The sequence below is a fragment of the Phascolarctos cinereus genome, unplaced genomic scaffold, assembly GCF_003287225.1.
Source record: "Phascolarctos cinereus isolate Bilbo 61053 unplaced genomic scaffold, phaCin_HiC Scaffold_3;HRSCAF=262, whole genome shotgun sequence".
In the NCBI taxonomy this organism is placed as follows: Eukaryota; Metazoa; Chordata; class Mammalia; order Diprotodontia; family Phascolarctidae; genus Phascolarctos; species Phascolarctos cinereus.
The window spans coordinates 250,759,056-250,784,430 of NW_027555736.1; the positions used below are offsets into that span (position 1 = coordinate 250,759,056).

The window sequence follows — 25,375 nt, forward strand, 5'->3', positions numbered from 1 at the left end:
AGAACTGTAATTTCAAGACTCTGACAAGGAAAGAGTGATCAGAACTTTACATGGTCCCAATACTAATTAGGATCTGCCACAGATTGAGGCCATGCTTACCTGCTTCCGGATCTGGAGGAATTCTCCACATATACAGGTTGAAGTCATCAGAGCCTGAAAGGATGTACTGTTGGAACAAAACAAAACGGCATAATCTTAAAAAAAAAGTCATTAGATAAATGCACATGTACCAGTATAAAGCAAAAGAGGAATTCTTCAAAATTACTAACTTGCAAAGCAGTGGGAGGAAAAGGTAGGGGAGAACAGCAATGCGAAATCCCTGACTGATATCTCACTGAGCCTTTTATATGCCCCTGCTACGCATGGCCCACCAGTGAGACCAAGCTCTAAGATCAGACATGTAAGCAGGCGGGTGAGGACCAGAACGATTATGTTCAAGTTCTGTTTGTTTCATCTGTCTGCAAATAAAATGCAAAGGAAGTAAAGCAGCTAAAATCCAGAACAGGAAGACGATCTTATTGGAAGATCCCAGAGGGTTTTAAGGGGAGAGATACTGTCAGGATATATGCTCACAGAATTTCATTTCTGGGTAATGAACATTAGCAGACCACCACTATTACAAAATACAACTGTGATATGTTATATTTACTGTCAAAAATATATACACTGATGCACTATAATGATTGATCATAGGGTCACCATTTGCCTTTACTTTATTCACCTTTACCCAGCCACCCTTCATAAGAAGTATGTATTCTAGACTTAAGGCAGAGATCCAGTGGAATGTAAGTTCCTTGAGGACAGGGCCTACAGTCTTTTTGTTTTTGTCTCTCTATTCCCAGTGCCTAGCACAGTTCCTGGAACATAGTATCTGAATGAACTGAGCCTTATATTGCACTCACCAAAGTGAATGGTATTGAGAAATATAAGAGATATTATGGCATGTTCATATGAGGTTTATTTAACTTCAAATTTATGCATTTCACGTTCAAATGCATCAAACATCACCATTTGATATCGTGATCAGTACCCAGCACAGTATTCTGCAGAACAAATGTTTGCTGAATTGAAATGAATACCTTGTCTGCGTGGAAGATGCTGTAGTTGCTAACTTGGCAATATAAAGAGATAAACATGCACTATTCAAAAGAACAGATACAGTGTAAACTACGACACCTCAAGAATTTACCTTTGGCCTTTCCCAAATCCACTATCACAATGACTGTCTGCCACAGGTCATCGTAAAAAGCTGTCTCAGAGATAGCGTGTGCCCACGCCACAAACATGCCATTAAGCACCTCCTACTCTCAAAGTGCTTTCCAAGACAACAAACAAGCAATTGAGGATAAGGTATGTATTTCACTTTTTAAATTTTTTACTTTTTTTTTTTTTTAGTTTTCAACACTCACTTTTATATTTTGAGTTCCAAATTTTTTTTCTCCCTCCCTCCTCCTCTCCCAAGATGGCATGCAATCAATATGATATAGGCTATACATGTACAACTATATTAAACATGTTTCCACATTAATCATGTTGTTAAAGAAGAATCAGAACAGAAAGGAAAAACCACCAGAAAAGAAAAAAAAAAAAACCAGAAAATAGTGTGCTTTGATCTGTATTCAGACTCCATAGTTCTTTCTCTGGATATAGACAGCATATTCCGTCTTGAGTCTTTTGGAATTGTCTTAGATCATTAGATCATGAGATCTAAGTCTATCAGAGTTGGTCATCACACAGTGTTGTTACTGTGTACAAGGTTCTCCTGGTTCTGTTCACTTCACTCAGTATCACTTTATGTAAGTAATAAGGTATATATTTTAAAAATAGGAAGCTTTTCTTTAAGTTGAAATTAGCAGTATTTTCCACCTCAATCCATTTAGCCCCATTTATTTCCCTACGAAATTTCAAAATCCAAAATTTTCTAAGGATATCTCAGTTGAAAAATATCACTATGTAATATTTATTGTAATTTTTAAAACTGCTTACTTCTCAGAAGACCCCTAAAGAAACTGGGAAATATACATTTTTAAAGATGAAAATAACTGCCACTCAAAGATACTTAGTAATTTGGTCTAAAGTGGAATTTTACCTCCCTTTGCTTTATCAAAAAAGCAATATAGTAAGCTAGTTTCCCCCTTCCCCAAACTGCAACTTTTGAAAAACTGAAATAACCCAAGAATTGTTATAAATAATCATTTCAAAATTTCATAATATCATAGATTTAGAGCTTGAAGGGACATTGGAAGTCATCTGGTTCAATTCCCTCATTTTTGATAATTAAATTTAAATTTGTCTCATGAATTTTCTCTAATTTTTCAAAGTAAAATGATGCCCCTTTAACATAGAAAAATGTAGAATTGGTTTGAGGAGAAAACCTGCTGGAGCAGCTAAAACAAAGACAAAGGAAATGAAAGCACTAGTGGAAATAAAGAATCACAAAGTAAAAAACTCAAACCAGACACTGCAAATTGAGATTCATGAATACTGTTATTTACAAAGAGGGAAAACTACTGAATTTGCTTTGCATGGAGACTGTCACAACAGATAGCATTAATCCTAACACACTGAAAGATCTGAAAGATCTCAAGAGTGTGTTATCTGGAATAAGTTAGTTGGTAAGAAAAAAAATTTCTTTTCCAGAGAAAATAAGATGCTTTTAACTAGCAAAAACAAACCAAAAAGTAATGACTGCAACACCAAAAGAATTGCTTTAAGACTTGCAAAATTAAAAAAAACACACACATTAGTAAGACAAATGTTGGTGCCACCTGCAGCTATATACTATTGATAGAGCTGAAATAAACTTTCAGAAATGGTCATTCAGTGAAATAGAGGACTTTCAAGCATTCTTGATGAAAAGACCAGAGCTGAATAGAAAATCTGACTTTCAAATACAAGCCTCAAGTGGAACATGAAGAGGTAAACAGGAAAGAGAAATCATATGAGACATATTAAAGTTGAACTGTTTATATTCCTGCATGGAAAGATGATATTTATAACTCATGAGACCTTTGTCAGTATCAGGGTAGTTTGAAGGAAAAAAATTATATGTATGTATAGATAGATAGACAGAGGGCACAGGGTGAGTTGAAGATTAAGGGGTCATATCTGGAGAATAAAATTAAGGGATGAGAGAGGATTATATTCGGAGAAGAAGAAAGGGAGAGGTAGGATGGCATAAATTATCTCACAAAAAAAAAAACAGAAAAGAAAATGTTCTTACAGTGGAGAGGAAATGGGGGAAGGTGAGAGGGAATGAGTGAATCTTATTCTCATAGGATTTAGCTTAAGGAGGGAATAATATACACATTCAATTGAGTAAGGAAATCTGTCTAACCCTATGGGAAAATGGGGGGAAGGGGACAAGAGAGCAGGGGGATGATAGAGAGGAGGGCAGACTGGGGGAGGGGGTAATCAGAAGCAAACCTTCTAAGGAGGAACAGGGTCAAAAGAGAGAACAGAATAAATGGGAGGGCAGGATGGGATTAAGGGAAATAGAGTTAGTTTTTCACAACATGTCTACTATGGAAGTGTTCTGCAAAACTGCACATGTATAACCTATATGAGTTGCTTGCCTTTTCAGTGAGGGTGGGTAGGGAGGGAGGAAGGGAGAAGATTTGAAACCTAAAGTTTTAAAAACATATGCTTAAAGAAAATGTTTTCACATGCTACCGGGAAATAAGACATACAGGAAATGGGGTACAGAAGTCTCTCCTGCCCCACAGGAAAACAGAAGAGAAAGGGGATAAGAGAAGGGAGGAAGAGATAGAAGAGAGAAAAGACACGGGGAAGATATATTCAGAATGCATGCCATCTTGGGGTGGGGGAGGGGTGAGACGGGGTGAAAATTTGGAACTCAAAATCTTGTGGAAGTAAATATTGAAAACTGAAAATAAATAAATGTATATATTAAAAACAAAAAAGAAATAAACTTTCAGGTCACATACTAAGCAACTTCAAATGATTCCATCTAGAAGTGATACAGTGGGAAGAAGCATGGGCCATACCCCTGAAGACTTTTGTAATCAATTAACTGAAAAACTAAGATCTTCCTATTTTGCATTGCACGTGGATGAAGTAACAAGTGTAAAGATGCTTATTTGGTTGCCCCTACAACATGTTGTTGAAACTGACGTTAGGAAAGGTGTCTTACACTTTGCAAACACAGTGATGGCAATGTCACGTTGGGAAATTCTCAATATAATGGATAGATTTTATTCTTAAATGAAACTGAGATATGTGGAAGAGCTATAATGTACTCTGAATTGATGGAGCTGAAGAGACAGACCTGTCAAGATGAAAAGGCCAGTCCACAAGCACCAATGACAAGTGAGGGTCTGTGGGCAATTTGGATATATTTCATGCTTCACAGACTCAGATCAGAAACTAGAATAGTGAGCCATATAAAGATTCAAAATAATGAAGTTTCTATCATTAAAAAGTTAGGACTTCTAATAGTGAATGCACAAAATGATATTTTGATCTGTTTCTAATTTGAATTAGGAGTGAAACCTGTGTTTGCTAATTAATCACAAGCATTATGGTAACTATGTCCATAGTAATTACAGGTAGCACCAACATTTGTCTTAGTTATAGCAGCAACTCTTATTTAAAAATCTGAGCATTTCTAAATACAAAAAGCTAAGGAACCTATCTGCCATGGACAGGAATATAAATTTGGTTTTATCTTATTTGAATCAGAACAGTAGGTTTGTCTTATAAGCATCTATTAAAAGTTATTTGAACATGGAACTCTAAGTTTTAGCTAAAGAGTTTGATTTATAAAACAGTTCAATGCATATTTTACTACTGTTTATAACTTTATTTTTGCAAAACAAGGTTTCATGCTGTAGCTGTTATAAAACTGCAAGGATTTCAAAATTTTATTTGAATATAAGAAATTCCAAGTCACTAAAAATGAGAAATACACACGAAAGCAACCTTGAAGATTCTACCTCATACTCATCAGACTGTCAAAAATGATGGAAAAGGAAAATGACAAATGTTGCAGAGGTCGCAGTGGGAGAAATCACATTAATGTACTATTGGCAGAGCTGCAAATTGGTCCGTTCCTTTTTGAAAGCAATTTGGAACTATGATCCCAAAGCAAGTAAATTGTATTTCCTTTGATCGAATGATACCACTACTAGAAAGAGGAAAAGGATCAATGTGTACAAAAATATTTATACCAGTTCTTTTTGTAATGACAAAGGACTAGAAACTAAGGAGGTGCCCAATAATTGGGGAATGGCTTAACAAGTTACAGTAAATTAATGTAATATTGTATCATAAGAAATGACAACTGATATCATTTCAGAGAAACCTGGGAAGCCTTACATGAACTGACAAGGACTGAGGTAAGCAGAATCAGGAGACTAATTTATGCAATAATAATAATAATAATAACACTATAAAGACAGATAATCCTTGATAGACTTTACAATGCAAGGACCGACCACTATAAAGAAATGACGATGAATTACGCTATCAACTTTCAGCTAGAAAGGGTCAAGATGCAGAATGAGACATGAATTTGTTGCGCTTGCCTATACTTATCTGTTACAGGGGTTTGTTTGTTTTTTTACTGAGGGTGTTGGAGAAAAAAATAATGCTAACTGAACTTTGTTAACTGAAAAATAAAGTAAAATTAAAGACTTTAAAAAGTCGGGAGAGTTGTGGAAATATGGGAACACCAATACAACGATGATGGAGCAAAGACTCACTCCAGCGATTCTGGAAAGTAATTTGGAACGAGGCTAAGAAAGTGACTACAATGTCCATACCCTCTGACCTAGAGACTTCACAGCTAGGTTCCTACAGAAATCAAGGGCAAAAACAACAGCACTTTTTGTAGTAATGCAGAATTGGAAACAAAGTAGATGTCCATCAACTGGGGAGGAGATAAGCAAGTTGTTAATGTGAATGTGATGAAATATTACTATGATGTAAAAAAATGGTGAAAATTATGAATAAAGAGAAACAAGGAAAGGTGTAAGCTGCTATAAAGTGAATTACGGAGAACTAGGAAAACAAAATAAACAATGAGTACAATAATATAAAACAATCAAAACCAGATGCTGTGAAATTATAGTTGAAGTTTCCTTGATTCCAAACAACAGCTATGAGAATACATCTTCCCCCCCCTTTGTGAAAGCGGGGCACGACTGGTGTAGAACACTATCAGACTTCATTGATTTGTTGGTCAATTGCCCTCAACTATTTTTTTTCTTCTTTTATTATAAGAGATGGTTCTCTGAGAGGAAGAGGCAGCAGAGTTATATTGGGAAAGGCAAGCGATCTCTGAGAACAAAAGATAACAATAAAATGTTTTTGAAATTAAAAAGGAGGTCACCACCATATAAGGTGTTGAATCCACTAAACTCAGTTTCCTCATTTTTTAAAAACCATTTTTCCCAACTGCATGTAAAAACAAATTTTTATATTTTTCCTTAAATTTTGAGTTCCAAATTCTCTTCTACTCCTCCCCACTTCCTGAGATGGTAAACAATTTGATATAGGTCACACATGTGCAATCATGCAAAAGTCATGTTGTAACAGAAAACACAGACCAAAAAAAAAAACCATGAAAAAAATGAAGTGAAAATAGTATGTTTTCATCTGCATTCAGACTCCACCAGTTATTTCTCTGGAAGCAGACAGTATTTTTCATAATGAGCCCTTTGGAACTGTCTTGGATCATGTATTGCTGATAATAGCCAGGTCACCCACAGCTGATAATCATATAATATTGCTGTTACTGTGTACAACGTTATCCTTGTTCTGATCACTTCATTTTGTATCACTTCGTGTAAGCCTTTCCAGGTTTTTTTTGCAATCCTCTGCTGGTCATTTCTTTTTTCTTTTCTGTCCTTTTTTAAAAAATTATTTATTTTGTTTTCAACATCCACTTCCACAAGATTTTGAATTCTAAATTTTTTCCTCATCTCTCCCCTCCCCCCACTCCAAGATGGCATGCATTCTGATTACCCCTTTCCCCAGTCTGCCCTCACCCCTATCACTCCCCACCCCCCCTTCTCTTATTCCCTTCCCCTTCTATTTTCCTGGAGGGTAGGATAGATTACTATACCCCACACTGCCTCTGTATCTTATTTCCCAGTTACATGTAAAAAAAGATTTTGAACATGTTTTTAAAACTTTTGAGCTCCAAGTTCTCTCCTTTCCTCCCTCCCCACCCACTCTCACCGAGAAGACAAGCAATTTGAAATAGGCTGTACATATGGAATCATGCAAAACACTTCAATGCTAGTCATATTGTGAAAGACTAACCATACTCCCTCCATCCTATCCCGCCCCACATTTATTCTATTCTCTTCTTTGAACCTGTCCCTCCTCAAAAGTATCTGCTTCTGATTACTGCCTCCCTTCTATCACTTCTCCCCCTACTCCCCTTCCCCCCTATTTTCCTGTAGGGTAAGATAAATTTCCATACCCAATTGAGTGTGCATGTTATTCCCTCCTTAAGCCAAATCCGATGAAAGTAAGGTTCATTCATCCCCTCTCATCCCCCCCACTTTTTCCTCCATTGTAAAAGTTTTTTCTTGCCTATTTACCCCATTCTACTCCCTTTTTCTTTCTCCCACTATATTCCTCTTTCCTGTTTACCTTTTCATGCTTCTCTTGAGTCTTGTATTTGAAAGTCAATTTTTCTATTTAGCTCTGGGTTTTTTTTTCTCTCAAGAATGCATTAACTTCCTCTATGTCACTGAATATCAATTTTCCTCCCTCACTGATTACACTCAGTTTTGCTTGGTAGGTGATTCTTGGTTTCAATCCTAGCTCTTTTGGCCTCTGGAATATTATATTCCAAGCCCTCTGATCCCTTAATGTAGAAGCTGCTAAATCTAGTGTTATCCTGATTGCGTTTCCACAATACTTGAATTGTTTCTTTCTGGATGCCTACAAATATTTTCTCCCTGACCTGGGAGCTCTGGAATTTGGCTATAATATTCCTGGGAGTTTTCCTTTTGGGATGTCTTTCATGAGGTGACTGGGGGATCCTTTAAATTTTTATTTTACCCTCTGGTTCTAGAATATTGGGGCAGTTTTCCTTGATAATTTCTTGAAAGATGATGTCTAGGCTCTTTTTTTTGATCATGGCTTTCAGGAAGTCCAATAATTTTAAAATTCTCTCTCCTGGATTTATTTTCCAGACCAGTTGTTTTCCCAATGAGATACACATTATCTTCTATTTTTTCACTCTTTCAGTTTTGTTTTATAATTTCTTGATTTCTCATAGAGTCATGAACTTCCATTTGCTCCATTCTAATTTTTAAGGCATTATTTTCTTCAGGGAACTTTTGGACTTCCTTTTCCCTCTGGCCAAGTCTGCTTTTTAATGCATTCTTTTCATCATTGCCTTTTTGGACCTCTTTTGTCATTTGGTCTAGTCTATTTTTTAAGGTGTCATTTTCTTCAGTATTTGTTGGGGTCTCCTTTAGCAAGCCGTTGACTTGTTTTTCATGATTTTCTGGCATCACTCATTTCTCTTCCCAATTTTTCCTCTACTTCTCATACTTGATTTTCAAAATCCTTTTTGAGCTCTCCCATGGCCTAAGACCAATTCATATTCTTCTTGGAGGTTGTGGATATAGGAGCTTTGACTTTGTTGTCTTCTTCTGATTGTATGTTTTGATCTTCCCTGTTACCAAAGTAAGTTTCTACATTCTGGGTTTTTTTCTGTTGTTTGCTCATTTTCCCAGCTAATCACTTAAGTTTTTAACTCTTTGTTAAGGTAGAGCTCTGCTTCTAGTGTGGAGAATGTACTATCCTAAGCTTCCAAAGTTTCGCCCAGCTGTTTTTGGAGATACTTCTAGGGACCTTTAAGTTTTCAGTTCTTCCAAGGTGGTATGATCTAAGGACAGGTGTTTACTCCTCTCCTGGCTTGTGCTCTGGTCTATGAGGGACCACAAGGGACCACAAGCACTCTTTTCTGCCCTGGAACTGTGAGGAGAGTTCCAGTGATCCTCTTCACCCCAGGACTGTGACCCAGATCCAAGTGTGAGCAAAGCAACAGAATCCTGCCTCGGTGCCAGCAAAGAGACCCCTGTAATCTCCTTCTGATCAGTTGTTCGATCCTCTCACCATCTGTTGGCTGAGAGATAAAGAAGCAGCTGCAGCTGCCACTGCCACCGCCCCCCGAAGGCTGTGCTGGGACCAGGACTGGACAGTGCTCCTCTCTCACCCAGGTCTGACAGACCTTTCCTGCTGACCTTCTAAACTGTCTTTGACATTTGTGGTTTGAGAAGTCTGGAAACCACCAGAGCTGCCAGTGATTCAGTCTCCAGAGGCCTGCTCTGGGCTTGCTGGGGCCTATTCTGTACTGGTGCGTCTTGTGCTGGACTGCGCTCCTCTCTCACCCTGGGGCAACAGACCTTTCCTGTTGACCTTCCAGACTGTCTTGAGCTGGACATTTGTTTCACGCTGTCTTTTTGTGGTTTCTGCTGCTCTAGAATTTGTTTAGAGTCATTTCTTCACAGGTATTTGGAGTTTGGGAGAGAGCGCGAGAGAGTCCCTGTCTCCGCTGACTCTGTCCTCTTGGCTCCGCTCTGCCTCCTGCCCTGCTGGTCATTTCTCACAGCATAATAGTATTGTATTATAATCATACACCACAATTTGTTCAACCATTCCACAACTGATAGACATCCCCTCAATTTCCAGTTCTTTACCATAAAGAGAGATACTATCAATATTTTTGTACATATGGATCGTTTTCCTTTTCTTTTTTTAAAGATCCCTTTGTGACACAGACTAGTAGTGATATTGCTGCATCAAAGGGTATGTACAGTTTTATAGCCCTTTGGGCATAGTTTCAAATTGCTCTCCAGAATGGTTGGATCAGTTTACAACTCTACCAACAGTGCAGTAGTATCCCAATTTTCCCACATACCTTCCAAAATTTATGGTTTTCCCTTTCTGTCATATTAGCCAGTCTGATAGATATTACCTCAGAGTTGTCTTAATTTGTATTTCTTTAATCATAGTAATTTTTAGAGCATTTTTATATGACTACAGATATCTTTGATTTCTGTTTGAAAACTGCCTGTTCATATCCTTTGACCATTTATCAACTGGGGAATGACTGGTATTTTAAAAAATCTAACTGAGTTCTCTATATATTTGAGAAGTAAGGCTTTTATCAGAGATACCTGCCATAAAAAATTTCTCCCAGCTTTCTATTTTCCTTCTAAACTTGGCTGTATTGGTTTTGCTTGGGCAAAACCTTTTTAATTTAATATAATAAAAATTATCTGTTTCACATCTTATAATGCTCTCTATCTCTTGTTTGGTCCTAAATTCTTCCCTTATCCATAGAACTGAAAGGTAAATTATTCCATGCTCCCCTAATCTATCCATGATATCACTCTTTATTTATGTCTAAATTGTGTGCTCATTTTGACTTTATCTTGGTATATGGTATGAGCTGTTGGTCTTTACCTAGTTTCTGCCAAAGTTTCCTCATCTTTAAAAGAGATGTGGGGCAGCTAGGTGGCGTAGTGGATAGAGCGCCAGCCCTGAAGTCAGGAGGACTGAGTTCAAATCCAGCCTCAGACCAAACACTTGACACTTACTAGCTGTGTGACCCTGGGCAAGTCACTTAACCCTAACTGCCTAAAAATTAAAAAAAATTTTTTTTTTAAATAAAGAGACGTAAACTAGATGATCTCTAAGATTCTTTCAAGCAATACAATTCTATGATTCATTCCATGTAGCCAAGTTACTAAACCAAGTCATGGCCCATGTTCAACGTTTATACGTAGGAATAAGCTAAGCAGTAAGGGTTCGGAAAGCCTGAGGTTGAGTCTTGATTGCTCTGATTCTGGAGCCCATTTAATCATTTCCTCTACCTCAGGTTACCATCCCGTTATAGTCAACAAGTTTAGTATAAGTTTGGGAGCCTATGGACTTTACTCCTCTCTACCCAAGAAGTGATGGGGATTGGAGAAAGGAATGCTTCCATCCCAAAGGCACATGTTTGGAACTGATGCAGAGAAACATTGCTGCACAGGGTGAAAAATAAGGAGCAAAGATGGCTGGCAGACCCCAAACCACAAAGGGTTATGAAATAGGTGGACGAAGTGTGTTGGGTAAATTAAGAGACTAAGGAAAGAGGAATAAATGGTAAGCTATAACACCAAAGAAGATAATTACTGCAACAAGAACACCATGCCTAGAAGAAGAAAAAAATAAGGCCCCATAAATACAAACTCTTGACTTAATCACCAAAGACACAGTACCTGTGATCACTTATGTGCAAAATCTGAAAATCATCTAAGGATTCGCTTCAAACTCTCCTTTTTACTTCTTCTCCTCTCAATACCTGCATTCCCTTATTGGGGGGTGGGGGGGACACACAAATAACCCTGAAATGACAGGCAGATGAGGTTCCACAAAAGGCAGCCTGTCGTTCACAAGAACCAACCCAGAAGTTGGTGTGGGCTGTGACTTAGTGAGAAAGGTCTTCAAGGCATGCACTTTTATGCTGCTGATTCAGAAGCTTGCCTTTGAAGGAAGAAAGTCTTGAGCACAGTTAATGCCCTCTCTCACAGATTTTAATCACATAGCTCCTAAAATACGTGGAAAATGCTTAGAATGAGCAGGCCTCCTTCTCAGAATTACTTCCCCACTCATGATAAGGGAACAGTCTGTAGACAGGATGATTCCCCCAAGAAGGGGTCTTGACCTGCTGTTGATGCAGTCAAACAACGTATGGTTCTCATACTCTGGAATACAACTACCCTGAGGGAATTACTTTATGTTGTTGTGTGGCTAGCTGGCTGCTGGACACATTCCAGCATCAAAAGCAGGCTGCTTTGAACAATGCTGACTGTGAGAAACTGAAATACAAATAAGTTCCAGGATTGTTCAATCTATAAGGAGACCACTCATAACCCAGAAATTTGGAGGTTTAGGTGTTTTAGAAAGCTTCATTGGTTAAGTAGGCTTGCACTAAAAATGCAGAGTTAAGTGTTTATTTAAAACTATCCATGCAATTCGTTGCGTGAGTTCATTTGGTCTGTGAGGATGATGTCATGAATTTAATCAGGGCATGAACAAGACCAAACCCTGGTCTGCTGTGGGTCACAAGGAAGAAGAGAGCAGACAATACGGATGGATTGATCCAACTTTTCCAACACATGCTGTAGTTGGGGATCATGAATCATCACTGACAACAATCAAACTCAAACACAGTCTGACTCTCTCTCTATGCGCATACACACACACGCACGCACACACGCACACGGGGGGGGGGAGACAGAGAGAGAGAGAGAGTGTGAGAGTGTGTGTGTGCGTGTGTGTGTCTGGATGACAATCTGGAGGACCCATTTTCCAGCAGATTATCCAGATGATGACAAATGATATTAGAAAAACTTAAGCTTAGTAGATGGTCCCTTTCACTGGGGAAAGAAGCCATTTCCTTACCATGACCGCTATCCAATACTTCCTAGTAAAGTGTCAGGAAAAAAGGCGGTCCAGAGTGAGGTTTTTTCCTATATGTAGCATTTGTATAAATCAATATTACTAAAGGTTTATGACCTAAATTAGCTCTAGAGACATTCCTTTGGAATAATAAACATAAATAAAAAATTAATAAGTAATTTTTGAGAAAACTACGAAAGTTGTCATATCGAGTCTGCAGCAAAGTGAGGATAAGAATTCCAGACTTTTGGTTCTTAGATCTGGCCTAATTTTGAATAATGGGAGGTAAAACACCAATTGACAGCCAGTGAAGAATCTTAATAGTTACATTTTGCCTAGAAGGAACAAATCAGGAGTATAACAGGAAGAGAAAAAAGTGTTTTAGACTCTACATCAGCTTTGCCAGTGAATTAAAAATCTATTAAATTCATATATTTATTAAATACATTGTTATTTGAAATGGAAAGCAAAGGAAGCATTTCTTTTAAAAAAATTTTATGAGTTTAAAATCAACAAACATGAATATTTCAACATACAACAGGCAGAAAAGGATTGTATATGAAACAATTTGTTACATGTTTTTAAAAGTGCCCGTTAAATTTAACATAATAATAACAAAACTTCTCTGCTTTTCTGTGTCCATTTCTAGACTTCCTTCTAAAGAAGTATTTCTTCCCCTCTCTCATACACTTAGAAACAAGAATCACATACAGTTTTCGGAGAGCCTGGAACATAATGTGATTTGACTTGGGAGATCACTGACTATAATGTCCAAATACAAGAGGTCAGATGCACATCTACGTACATGCATTCTGTTCCTTTCATTAGGGATGCCGTATTAAGAGTGGGACACATTTTGGATTTGGCACATTCCATCTCAGAATTCAAATTCAATAATCATTCTACAGCTACACAGGCCAGACTACTTCACTGACATGAAACAGAGAGCAGGAAACCTAGCCACTAGGCCAACAACTTTTCTTTTCATCTAATGTAGCTGGCCGTGCAGTGACACTGACTTGTCCAGGTACTGGACTATAGCAGACACTGATATCCTTCAGACTCCTAACTGGTTCAGGTGTCAGCTTCAGCTGGGAGAACAGGAGCGGGGGTGGGGGAGTGTTAAGCAAAGAATGATTGTCTCATCTATATTCCTCATCATTTTCTCATTTCTCCAAATTTCTCTCAATTCATTAAACTTTCTAGCAAGGAGCCATTCCACTAATAATACCCCATTCTCCCACATGATAGTTTTCTCTAATATCCCACACCCCTACTCTAAATTGCTTTTTATTCTCTTTTATTCCTTAGCCCTCAAGTTACACATTCTCTTTGGGAAGGCTAGTCCATCAGCAAAGATCTTTTTTTTTTTTTAAAGGCAACTGGGGTTAAGCGACTTGCCCAGGGTCACACAGCTAGTAAGTGTCAAGTGTTTGGTCTCAGGCCGGATTTGAACTCAGGTCCTCCTGACTTCAGGGCCCGTGCTCTACCCATTGCGCCACCTTTGCTGCCCCTGCTCTTTTGCCGGCTGAATGTTCACGCAAGGCTGACCTCTCCTGGTTACAGCGCTAATGTAGCACTATAGCATGCAGCACCATAGAACTTTCAGTGAGGCCAAAACACATGAACTGTCACTGATCAGTGCATTTTTACAAGACTAATTACATTAACACAATTAATGTATTACTAATTAATACAAACAAACCGCTACTTCTGGATAACTGAACTGAGAATTCAGACTCAACATTCCTGTACAAAGTAACTATTTCTCCTTCCCCTATACCTATTCTCTGTAAACGTCATGCAACAAGCCTTGAATAAGGAAAAATCACTACAATTGCTCAGTCCTCATCCTTTTTGACATCTCCGCAGCAGATGACACTGTTAACCATCTTATCATCCTGGATGCTCTCTCCTTCATCTTTTTTTTGTTGTTGCTGTTGTTTGTTTTTTTGGCTAGGCAATGGGGTTAAGTGACTTGCCCAGGGTCACACAGCTAGTAAGTATCAGCCTGAGGCTGAATTTGAACTCGGGTCCTCCTGACTCCAGAGCAGGTGCTCTACCCACTGTGCCACATAGCTGCCCCTCTCCTTCATTTTAAACTAGATGTACTATAGGCACCTCAGACGCAATCTGTCCCAATTGAACTCACCTTCCTCCACCTCAAAAGCCTTTTTTCTTCTAAACTTCCCTATTACTGTTAATAGTAACCATCATTCTCCCAGTCTTCCAGGTTTGTACTTTTCAACTGCTCCTTCACTCTTGCCCTGCATATTCAATCAGTTGGCAAATCTTGCCATTTACCTTTATAATCTCTTGTATAGCTCCTCTTTTCCTCCCACACAAATCAACCCAGATTGAACCCTCATCGCTTCTTGCCTAGACTACAGCAACAACCTATACCAATGTCCATGCCTTGGGTCTCTAACCGTTCCAATCCATTCTTCACTGAGCATGTCATGCCCTGCTCAAGGAGCTCCAGTGCTGGCCCATTAGCCCCAGGATCAAATAAACTGATTTCTGTTTGGCATTTAAAGCTCTTTTCAACCTGACTTCTTCTTACCTTTCCAGTCTTCTTATACTTTACTGTATGGTCTAGCTACATTGGCAGTTCCATGAACATGACACTCCATCTCTTGACTTTGCACTGGTTGTCCATGCCTATGATACTCTGCCCCCTCTTCTCTACCTCTTGGTTACCCTGACTTCCTTCTGCAAAACTCAGCTCAAGTCCCACCATCTGAAGGAAGGCCTTCCTAGATCTCCACACATGCTTGCTCCTTCCATTTTCAGATTGTCTTCCATCCACTCTGTCTTTATCTTGTTGCTGTGTTACCATTTTACATATTACCTCCTTCAAAACCATGAGTACTCCATGAAGGCAGGGATTGTTTTTTACTTTCTTTGTGATCACTATCATGTAAGCACAGTGCCTGGCAAATAGCAAACGTTCAATAAACGCTTACTAACTAGCTATGGATGCAAGTTTTCAGTCAAAAGATACTAACCTTCTGGAGGGCAGAAAGGATAGGTTTTCTACTGCATTTGAAAAAGAATCTTGCAGAATACTAAAGATTCCTGTGAATCCATGGACAAAGGTAAACAGCTGTTTACCTTAAAGTCTCTTCACAAATCTGTCACTGTGGATGGGAATTCTTGTCAATTTTTCTCTGCATAAATGTTTACACAGTGGTTTAACAGTAGCTGACAGAGAAGGAAGCCTATTAGTTACTGTTCATTGCCAAATAGCTCTCCAAAGGCCCTTTCTATAATAACTAATTAATTATCTTCCAGTGACATGCCTAATTAATTGTTTAGACTTGAAAAGCCTGATCGCTCTGAAGCAGAGACTCCAGGAACAGTAAAGTCTATGCCATAAAAATCAAATCAGAGTTCTTTTATTCCTCACCACCCTGCCTTTCCTACCTTACTTTGACCTTTTCTCAAAAGCAAAAGCAAACAAACTACAACTGGGAGCAGCTAAGGGGGACTATCAGGGCTCTGCTGACATCTTGGAACAGAGTACAAGGACCAAAGCTACTAGTTGTACTCACTTGCTTTAAGGACTGAAGGAAAGTTCCAAAAGGTCTACCCCTTTCCTCCATTTTTCCTCCTTGTGTCTGTCCAGTAACAGGCACTCTGCTCACTTCTTCTGCCTAAGTGTTTACTGTATCATGATTTTGTCCCAAATAAAGAAGTCAGGGGTTAGCCGTAAGTACAAAGAATTTAATTAGGCACAGAGCCAAAATTCTGTCAAAATGTTAGGAATCTTCCTAACTAAAGACTCTGGGCTATTGGTACTATGCTGTATGAAATTTTCTGTCTGACATAAACTTCATAAAATAACAGAAAAAAAGACACATGGACCTGAGGGCCATTATAATGTCCCAGGCTAAAAGTGAGCTAATTGTAACAGGACATGGTTGATTTAGCCTCCTCCCTCTGCTTTCCTCCACGGAGAAAGTAAGGGGAACAGCATAGAGACGGCGGGGAGGCCTGGGCAGAAGTCAGCTCTGCCCCTTCCAGAAGGGAGAAAAGGGCTGAAAGCAACACCACCCATCATTATCACACTGTGATTCTATGATCTTGGAAGGTATGAAGCAGAAAAAGCTCTACTGCCAATAAAAGAAAGTTCCGTAATAGACATATAGTTATCTTTAGTGGCAGGAGATATGAGAGGAAAGGCCCAAGAACATTCTCACATCCTGACAGCTGCTGGTGACAAGGAGGAAGCCTTCAAGGTTAATCTGTACTTGGCAAAACTCCTTTCAGAATACGGGGAAGGTGAGGGATTTACAACTTTCTCTAAGCATGCCTCTAAAATTGCAGAAGGAGGGAGGTATTTTTGCCTCTTTCAATGTTAAGAATGCATATTTAATGGGAAGGCCCCCATCTCTCATCAGGAGGCACTAAAGGCTGGAGATCACGATAGGGCAGGCAGAGTTTTTAGAAAGCTGAATGTTGGAGAAGAGTGGAGGTGTACAAAGTCCACCGGGACTTGTAAAAAATGGGACTGCGGAAGTGGGAAGGAGGAGGTGGAGTGGAGAGCAGTGGTGGTTACAGAAACTGGCAGAGGTCAGGCTTCAGATTTCTGCTAATTATGGCAGTGCAGCAGCCCTGTGAATAGAACACTGGGCCTGGAGTCAGGAAGACCTGAGTTCAAATCCAGCCTCTGATACTTACTAACTGTGTGACTTTGCATATAGCATGAGACCTGCATTCAAAATGAACTCTTTGCCTATGTTATTTAACTGGCTGGTCAACCATTTGCTTCCAGAAAAAAGTAGAGAGTCCAAACAGTTATAAAGCTGATCCAACCCACAATTTCCCCACAGAACATACTATAAACATTTCACAGCCCAGCTCTTAGTATTCTGAAGGCAATGAACTGCTATGTGACAATATGTACTTCTTTTTCTCCTTTCAAAAACCAAGACCCTAAAATACATAACTCTTGAATTACTTGTGTAGAAAGGGAGATTCCTGATAAATCTCACAAATCTTATAAAATATCACTGTCACTGCTGGTATTCAACACTCATCAGAGACCAAAGCCACCAAGACACAGCTTCTCTATAACACAGACAGGAGCATATCTGTAGGAAAGGCTTGGAGATACTGATGGAGGCTATAGTGTGTAGTCTTAAGCACACATATCTACTTTGTGCCTTGCCTTCTTCAGCTGTCAAAAAGCGAAGGTAGTTGTTCTACTCCTAAGAATCAAATAAGATAGTAAATGTGAAAGAGCTTTGAAAACTAACAAAAACCTACACAGATACAGATCAATGACAGCCCATAAGCTGAAGCTGGTTCTGCTGACAAACTTGTCTCTCGTTCTGATAGTGCCTGTGTGTGGCAAGGGGGGATGGGAGTGGGGAAGGGGTGTGGAATCTGAAGTGCCAGGCCACAAACTGAGCTAATTCCTAACCAGTACCATGTTATGTGGTAAGGTAATAAACAGAAGAAAAGCCATTTTATTAGGAAGTTTCAACAGCCTTAAGAGCAGTGGGTGGTGAATTCCTGAGCCCCTGGCTGTACCCATGTAATATCAACAGAAAAAGGTTGGGTGGTGATGTAATGTCTGAGGCTGTGCCATATTTTCAAGGCCATTTTTATTTGACTCACAGGATACAAGTTAACCCTTTGTTAAACAGGTTAAATCCAAAAGATGTGGCAACCATGAATCCCTGGTACCCAAATACCGAATAGGCTTATAGGCTTAAAAGAAAAAGCCTTGTGTGCACTTCAAACAGGTCTGAGGCACTCCAGTGATCAATCTCTTACACAGGAAGCTCAATCAATAAGCATGTATTAAGTACCTACTATACTCCAGGTACTGGGCTAGGTGCTTGGAATGCAACTACAAAAACCAAGACAATCCTTTCACTAAAGGAGTTTATATTCACTGGGGGTGTGGGGGTGGAGGGGGAAGGAAGCACGTACTTACAGAAGCATCTATAGAATAAATAAATAAATAAAGACAGTGATTAGCAGATGAAGCCAGGGGGAACAGACCAACAAAGGCTTCCCATGGTAGGTGATGCTTTAAGGCTTTTCTTGGAGTCAGAGCAGAACTGAACGAGGTGAGCAGAGCATTTCATGATTGGGGTATAACCAGAGAAGAGGAATAACGTGCAACGGGACTGGAAATATAGGATGTGGACAGACTGTGAAAAAGCAAATATTTATATTTTGTTCTACAGACAATAAGAAGTCACTGGAGTTTACTGAATGGGAAGTGACACCGTCAAATCTGATTACTTTCCACAGGGACATGGAAACTAGTAGGCCACTATGAGATAGGTTCAAAGTACAAGACATCAGAATAATTGAGCTACGAATTTCCTCTCATCAAATACCAAATTTCCTCTCACACCTGTTGATGGAATGATATTTCACAGAAGCAGAGGAAGCCCATCTGCTGGTTTCTCACACCACTAAAGCAAATGCTTGGAGGGGCTGAGAGTACTAGAACAGCCAGGGACCTCAGGGATCATCTAAGAGCATCCAACCCTCTCATTTACAGACAAAGTGATCGGTGGCAGGCAGGTCTCCTGACGTCTAATAAAGGGAAAAATCCTGAAACACACTTACAATGCGTATACTAGAAAAGCCTGAAATCATCACATTCTTTTCCAGGGCTTCAGATAAGTTGCTGTTATTTCTCCTAGGAGAAGGGCTATTAGAGGAAACACAAATTAAACCTCCAAAATTTAGGGAGAGAGAATACCTTGTTGTGATTCAGGGGGACATTAAGAATGACAGACATGTTAACAGGAAAGAACAAACAGACCCCTAAAGATCATAATCTCTAGCCCATGAGTCAAGGGATAGTAATTCACAATGAACTTCCCTTTCCATTACTGCCTCCCAGGCAGCTAGCTAGGTAGAGCTAGGATAGGGCCCTGGGCTTGGAGTCAGGAAGACTCACTTTAATGAGTTCAAATTCGGCCTCAGATACTTACTAGCTGTGTGACCCTGGACAAGTCATTTAACTGTTTGCCTCAATTTCTCATCTGTAAAATGAGCTGGAGAAGGAGATGGTAAACTGCTCCAGTATCTTTGTCAAGAAAATCCCCAAAATGGGGTCACAGAAAGTAGGACATGACTGAACAACAACAACAGACTGTGTTATTGCTATGTAGAAAGGCAACTGATTTTTGCGAGTATTTTGTAGCCTGCAAGTTTAATCAAGTCAATAAACATTTATTAAGCTCTTACTAGGAATCAGGCACTATGCTAAATGCTGATGACACAAAGAAAGACAAAAACAGTCCCCCTACCCGCAAGGATCAAAAACGTATTCTGTTGGGATAGATAACGTGCAAATAACTAATAGATGTAAATAACTGAGTACACACAAGGTATGTACAAAATACACAAAAGGTAATCTGAAAGGAGAAGGAACTAGCATCTGAAGGAACAGGGAGATGTCTTCTGCAGAAGGTGGGATCTGAGCTGTATCTTCAGGGAAGCCAGGAAACCAAGAGGTGAAGGTGAGCGGACAGAGAATTCCAAGCAAGAGGGACAGCCAGTGCAAAGGAATGGACAAGGGAGATGGAGCACCACGTTCAGAGAACTGCAAGAAGGCCAATGCAGCTGGATCACAGAGTGGGTGGAGGACAACGAAGGGTAGGAAGAATGGAAAGGGGGAGGGGCTAGATTATGCTTTAAATGCTAAACAAGATTCTTTATTTGGTCCTGTAGGTAATAGGGAACCAGGCGTGGTCAGAGCTATGCTTTTAGAAAAATTACCCTGGCAGTCAAGTAGAGGGAGCTACTTACTGTCTCAACTAGTTTCCTAGCTGATTCCATAAAACTTTCTAAGTAAATTAGGATAGTTTTAGCTCTTCTTTGACTATCTTTATGTCCTTAATTTTCTTCTCGCTACCAAGATAGAAATAATATTAATAATAATAATAATTATTATTATATCAAGTAGAAGCAGGGGAAAAGTAACTGTTTTGTTCCTACTGAGAACGTGTCTAGTGTATCTCACTGAATTTAACGCTTGCTTTTTGTTTCAGATGTTTTCTATCATATTAAAAATGATTCTATTGTATCTTCTATGACTATATTTGGGAGGTTTCTTTTTTTTAATCTTTGCTAGGCAATGGAGTTAAGTGACTTGCCCAGGGTCACACAGCTAGTAACTGTCAAATGTCTAAGGCCCCAGAAGTTTTTTTTAATAGCATAAATAAATGTTACACTTTGTCAAAGGCTGATTTCGCATTTATTGATATAACTATTTTTTTTAAAAAATATATTAATAATGTTAAATGTTTTCTTAATGTTGAACAATTCTTGCATTCCTGGTGTCTGTCCAATGTGATAACAGTGAATCATTTTTGGGAGAAATTTGTCACTTTTTTGCCAGGATTTCACTAGAAATTTTTGAATCAATAGTCATTAATGATATTGGTCAATAATTCTCTTTCATTCTTTCCCCAGTATAAATATTAGGGTTATAACCATCTCTTAGAAAAGGACTCTGGTCATGGTTCCTTTCACAGTAGGTTCTAAGAATTTTTTTTAATTTCTTCTCTGTTCTGATTTTACTTTTCATTTTATACTTTATATAAAATCATTTTATATTCCTCTCTCTTCTTTATAAACCATTAGCAATCCAATAAAAAAAGAACATTGTTAGTTTTTTTGAAGTATCAGCTTTTCGTATTTTTAAATTAGATTTTTAAAATGCAGTATTGGTACTCTTTTAAATTTACCATTTATCAGCTTCTCTAGTTTTCAAGATTTGTTCTTTGCTTTCTAATTTTTAAAACTCCATTTATACTCTTTAATTAATACTCAGCAAATTTCATTAATACTCTTAATTCATTAATTTCATTAATACTCTTAACAAATACCTAATAGCTTAATAACGGAACAAATAACAAACACTTAACAAAATAATTAATGTATTTAAGAATATAATTTTCCCTTTGATGACTGTTTTAGCTGCATCTCAGAAACTCTGGCATGTTGGTTTTTCATTATCATCGTCTTCCACATAGTTGTTTTTACAATAGTGTGTCATTATTGTCCACAGTTAAATCTGAGAAATTTATTATCTGACAATTTTTAAAATTGCTATGGTTTGTAAAGGATGTTTAGTCTTACTGCTATTTTAGTTTTTTTTTTCAATTTCTGTGACATAATACAGAGTGTATTTTTACAAAAATGCCATGTATGTGGTACTGAGAAATTTATATCTTTAGTGGCCCCAATCAGAAAACATCATAAATCATTTAATCTTAAATGATTCAACAGTCTGTTTAGCTTCCTATTCTCCATTTTGTTTACCTTTTTGGTAAATACGTACAGGTCTAGCACAGGAACGTTAAAATTTTTTACAATTAATGTGTTATTGCCTTTTTGCAATTCAGTTACTTTTTTCCTTTATATATATTTAGATATTATATCAATTGGTACATGTGTGTTTAATACTGACTGTTTAATATCTATGGTTCCTTTAAGCATAAGGCAATTTCCCTACTTCTCTGTAATGATAGTTTTTGTTTTAATAGAATGATTCCAACTCCAGATTTTCTGGATTCATCTGATAAATAGTAAATTTTACGATAGCTTTTCATTTCAATTTTGTGTACCTCTTTCCTTTTTAGATGTGTTTCTTGCAAGTGAAGTATTAATTTCTTATCCATTCTGCCACTGTCTTTTATTATATTGTTATATATTATATTGGACTGTTTAGTCCATTCATATATGAAATTATGAGAGAGGTATATGTTTTCATGTATTTATTCCTCTAGTATTATATTTTAAAGATTTTTTTAAAAATTTCCTTCTTTGGGGAGCTAGGTGGTGCAGTAGATTAACTGACCCTGGAGTCAGGAGGACCTGAGTTCAAATCTGACCTCAGACACATAACACTCACTAGCTGTGTGACTCTGGGCAAGTCACTTAACCCCAACTGCCTCACCAAAAAAAATTTTAAAAAAAATTTCCTTCTTCTTTTAAGTCCCTAACTACAATGATGCAACCCTATTCTCATGGGCTCTTTTACTCCATTCATAACCTCCACTATAATTTGTCAACCCTTTGGCTAATTTGAAGGATTTATCCTTTTTGTTTATTTCTATTGATGCATACTCAATACCTGCACAGATACAATTAAATAATTCTTTAAAAAAAAAAAAGGAACTTAAATAACTGGGGGAATTTTCAGTGCTTGTGGCTGGGCAGAGTCATTAAAATAAAAATGGAAAAAATATCAGAGTTAATTTTCAGATTTCACTACCAATCAAATTACTAAAGAGATGCTTTACAGAGCTAGATGAAATAATTATAAAATTAATTTGGAGGTACAAAAAGATCTAGAATATCAGGGAAATAGTTAAATGGTAGTAGTGATACGGCTGGTGGCATAGTAGCTTCGACTGTGAGCCTGGAATCAGGAAGATATGAGTTCAAATCCAGTCTCAGACACTTACTTAGCTATGTGACTTGGGACAAGGCATTGAACATCTATCTCCTTCAGTTTTCTCAACTGTAAAATGGGGATAATACCAGCACTTACCTCTCAGGGTTACTGTGAAGACCAAATGAGTTATTATTTGTAAACAGTGCTTAGCACAGTACCTGTAACACAGGTGCTATATAAATCCTTATTCTCTTCCCTTCTCCCACTGCAGAAGGAATAGTACTTCCAGATTTCAAACCATATTATAAGTAATAATTACCTGCACTATTTATTTAGTGCTGGTTAAAAATAGAAAAGTGGACTAGTGGAACAAACTACACATGGATGAGAAATAACTGAACTCAATTTCATATTCAATAAACTCCAAAACACAAATTACCTAGGAGAGAACTCCATATCTGGCAAGAATTGTTGGACATGGTAGAAACTGGGCTGAGACCAGTATCTTACATCATATAACACAATAAATAAATACGAATGCATAATCCCAATATTAAAAATGATGCCATGAAGAAATGTGAAGAGAAACAGATCATATTTTTTACAGCTCTGGGTGAGGGACAAATTTGTAACAAAGCAAGTGATAGGTGATTATAACAGATAAAATAAGACAGTTTTGATCACAGGACATTAAAAAGCTTCTTCATAAACAAAATCAATGGATATGATCAACTGAGTAAAAAATATGTGTATTAAAGCCTGAAAGACACTGGAAGGATGGTGATGCCCTGAACAGTAACAGGGAAGTTAGCGGGGGGGAGGGTTTAGGGGGAAAGCTAATGAGTTCCATTTTGGATATACTGAGTTTAATGTCTATTGGACATCCAATGTGAGTGTCTGAAAGGCAGCTGGAGAAGTGAGACTGGAGGTCAGCAGAGAGGTTAGGGCAAACGAGGCAGGTCTGAGAATCATCAGTTTAGCAATGGTAATTAAATCCATGGAAGCCGATGAAGTGAAGCAGTACAAAAGGAGAGGAGAAGAGAATCCAGGACATAATCCTGAGGGATACTTGTGGATTAGCGGAAATGATCTGGAGGAGAATTCAGAAAAGGAGACAGAGAGGGACTGGTCAGAGATGCAAGAGAGCCAGGAGAGAGTGACATCCTGAAAACCTAAAGAGTATCAAGGAGAAGAGGAGAATCAATGGTGTCAAAGGCTGCACACAGGTTAAGGAGAATGAGGACTGAAAAAAGGCCACTGGATTTGGCAATTAAGGAATCACTGGTAACTTTGGAAAGAACAATTTCATTGGAATGACAAGGCTGCAAACCGGATTGTAAGAGGTTAAGAAGAGAAAGAGTGGAGGCACTTATCATAGATGTTTTTTCAGAGAGTTTGGCTACTAAGAGCAGAAGAGGTGGAGGAGGATAGTTAATGGGGACAGAAGGATCAAGTGAGGGTTTTTTTCAAGATGGGGGCTGGAGGGGTGGGGTGGAGAGGGAGAGAAACATGGGCATATTTACAAGCAGTAAAGAAGCAGCCAGAAGAGTGGGAAAGATCGAAAATAAGTGACAGGATGAGAGAGAGGGCAATCTGTTGGAGGACATGGGATGGAATGGGATTGCTTGAGCAGGTAGAAGAGTTAGCCTCGGTAAAGAGCAAGCCTTCCTCTTCATGTGAGAAAGACAGACAGTGGTAGATAGCATATGGACTGACAGAAGATAAGGAAGAGGGGGGGGAAGAAGGGAGAAGAGGGAGCTCCTGGTGAATGGGCTCTTTTTTTTGGTAAAATATGAAGCAAGATTCTCAGCTAAGAGGGTGGGGGTGGGGGTGGTGGAACCATAGAAGGTTTGAGGAGGGATGAAAAGGTTTGGAAGAGCCACTGTGGACAGTGGGATAGTGATACAGGATTGCCTAGCAGCAGCGAGGACCAGTCCAGGTTGCGTAACATAAGTTTGCAGCAGACCCACTCAGAACGGTTGCATTAGTTTCCCTACCTTCGGTCAAAGCAAACATAGGGGATGGTGAGAGTGATCTGAGACTAAGGCTTGGCAGGATGCAATCAGTGATATAATAAGGGGGCTGGAGGGGTTAGGGATACAAGAGAAGAGGACAGTGTAGAATTCAACTGGTTCACCAAAGGGTCAAGACACAGAAAAGAGTGGCTAGTGCAGGGGTGACGGCCTGAGAGAAAACTGAGGCAACAACAGATTTGAAAGTCACAGTGTGGACAAAGAGCAGGCTTTGGTAAGGGAAGGCAGAGGGAGAAGTGGAAAATCAACAGACTACAGTCAAATAAGATGATTTAGGAATTCTTGAACACAGAGGGGGTACACTTGTAGGTGATGGCAAGATCAAGAGGAATGAACATCTCTGCGCATGGATGAGTTGGGGCATAGGAATAACTCATGGGAAAAGAGTAGACCGATGAACTGAGTGGTTATGATGTTTTAAGGAAGACTCACCATGTATGTTGGCATCCCCAAATATAAAGGCAGGAGTTAGGAAAAAATCACGAGCCAGGTCCCAAACTCATTGAGGGCGGAAGGAAAGTAA

At 38.7% G+C, this 25,375-nt stretch overlaps 1 protein-coding gene across 1 annotated transcript in view; it reads right to left on the reverse strand.

The window, feature by feature from the left end:
• The window catches only part of DCAF5 (DDB1 and CUL4 associated factor 5), a 139,875-nt gene that overhangs the window by 23,710 nt on the left and 90,790 nt on the right, over positions 1-25,375 (reverse strand). The window contains exon 7 of the mRNA XM_021004647.2: positions 100-166. Coding sequence (XP_020860306.1) covers positions 100-166 — 67 coding nt within the window. The remainder of the gene's footprint in view (positions 1-99; positions 167-25,375) is intronic.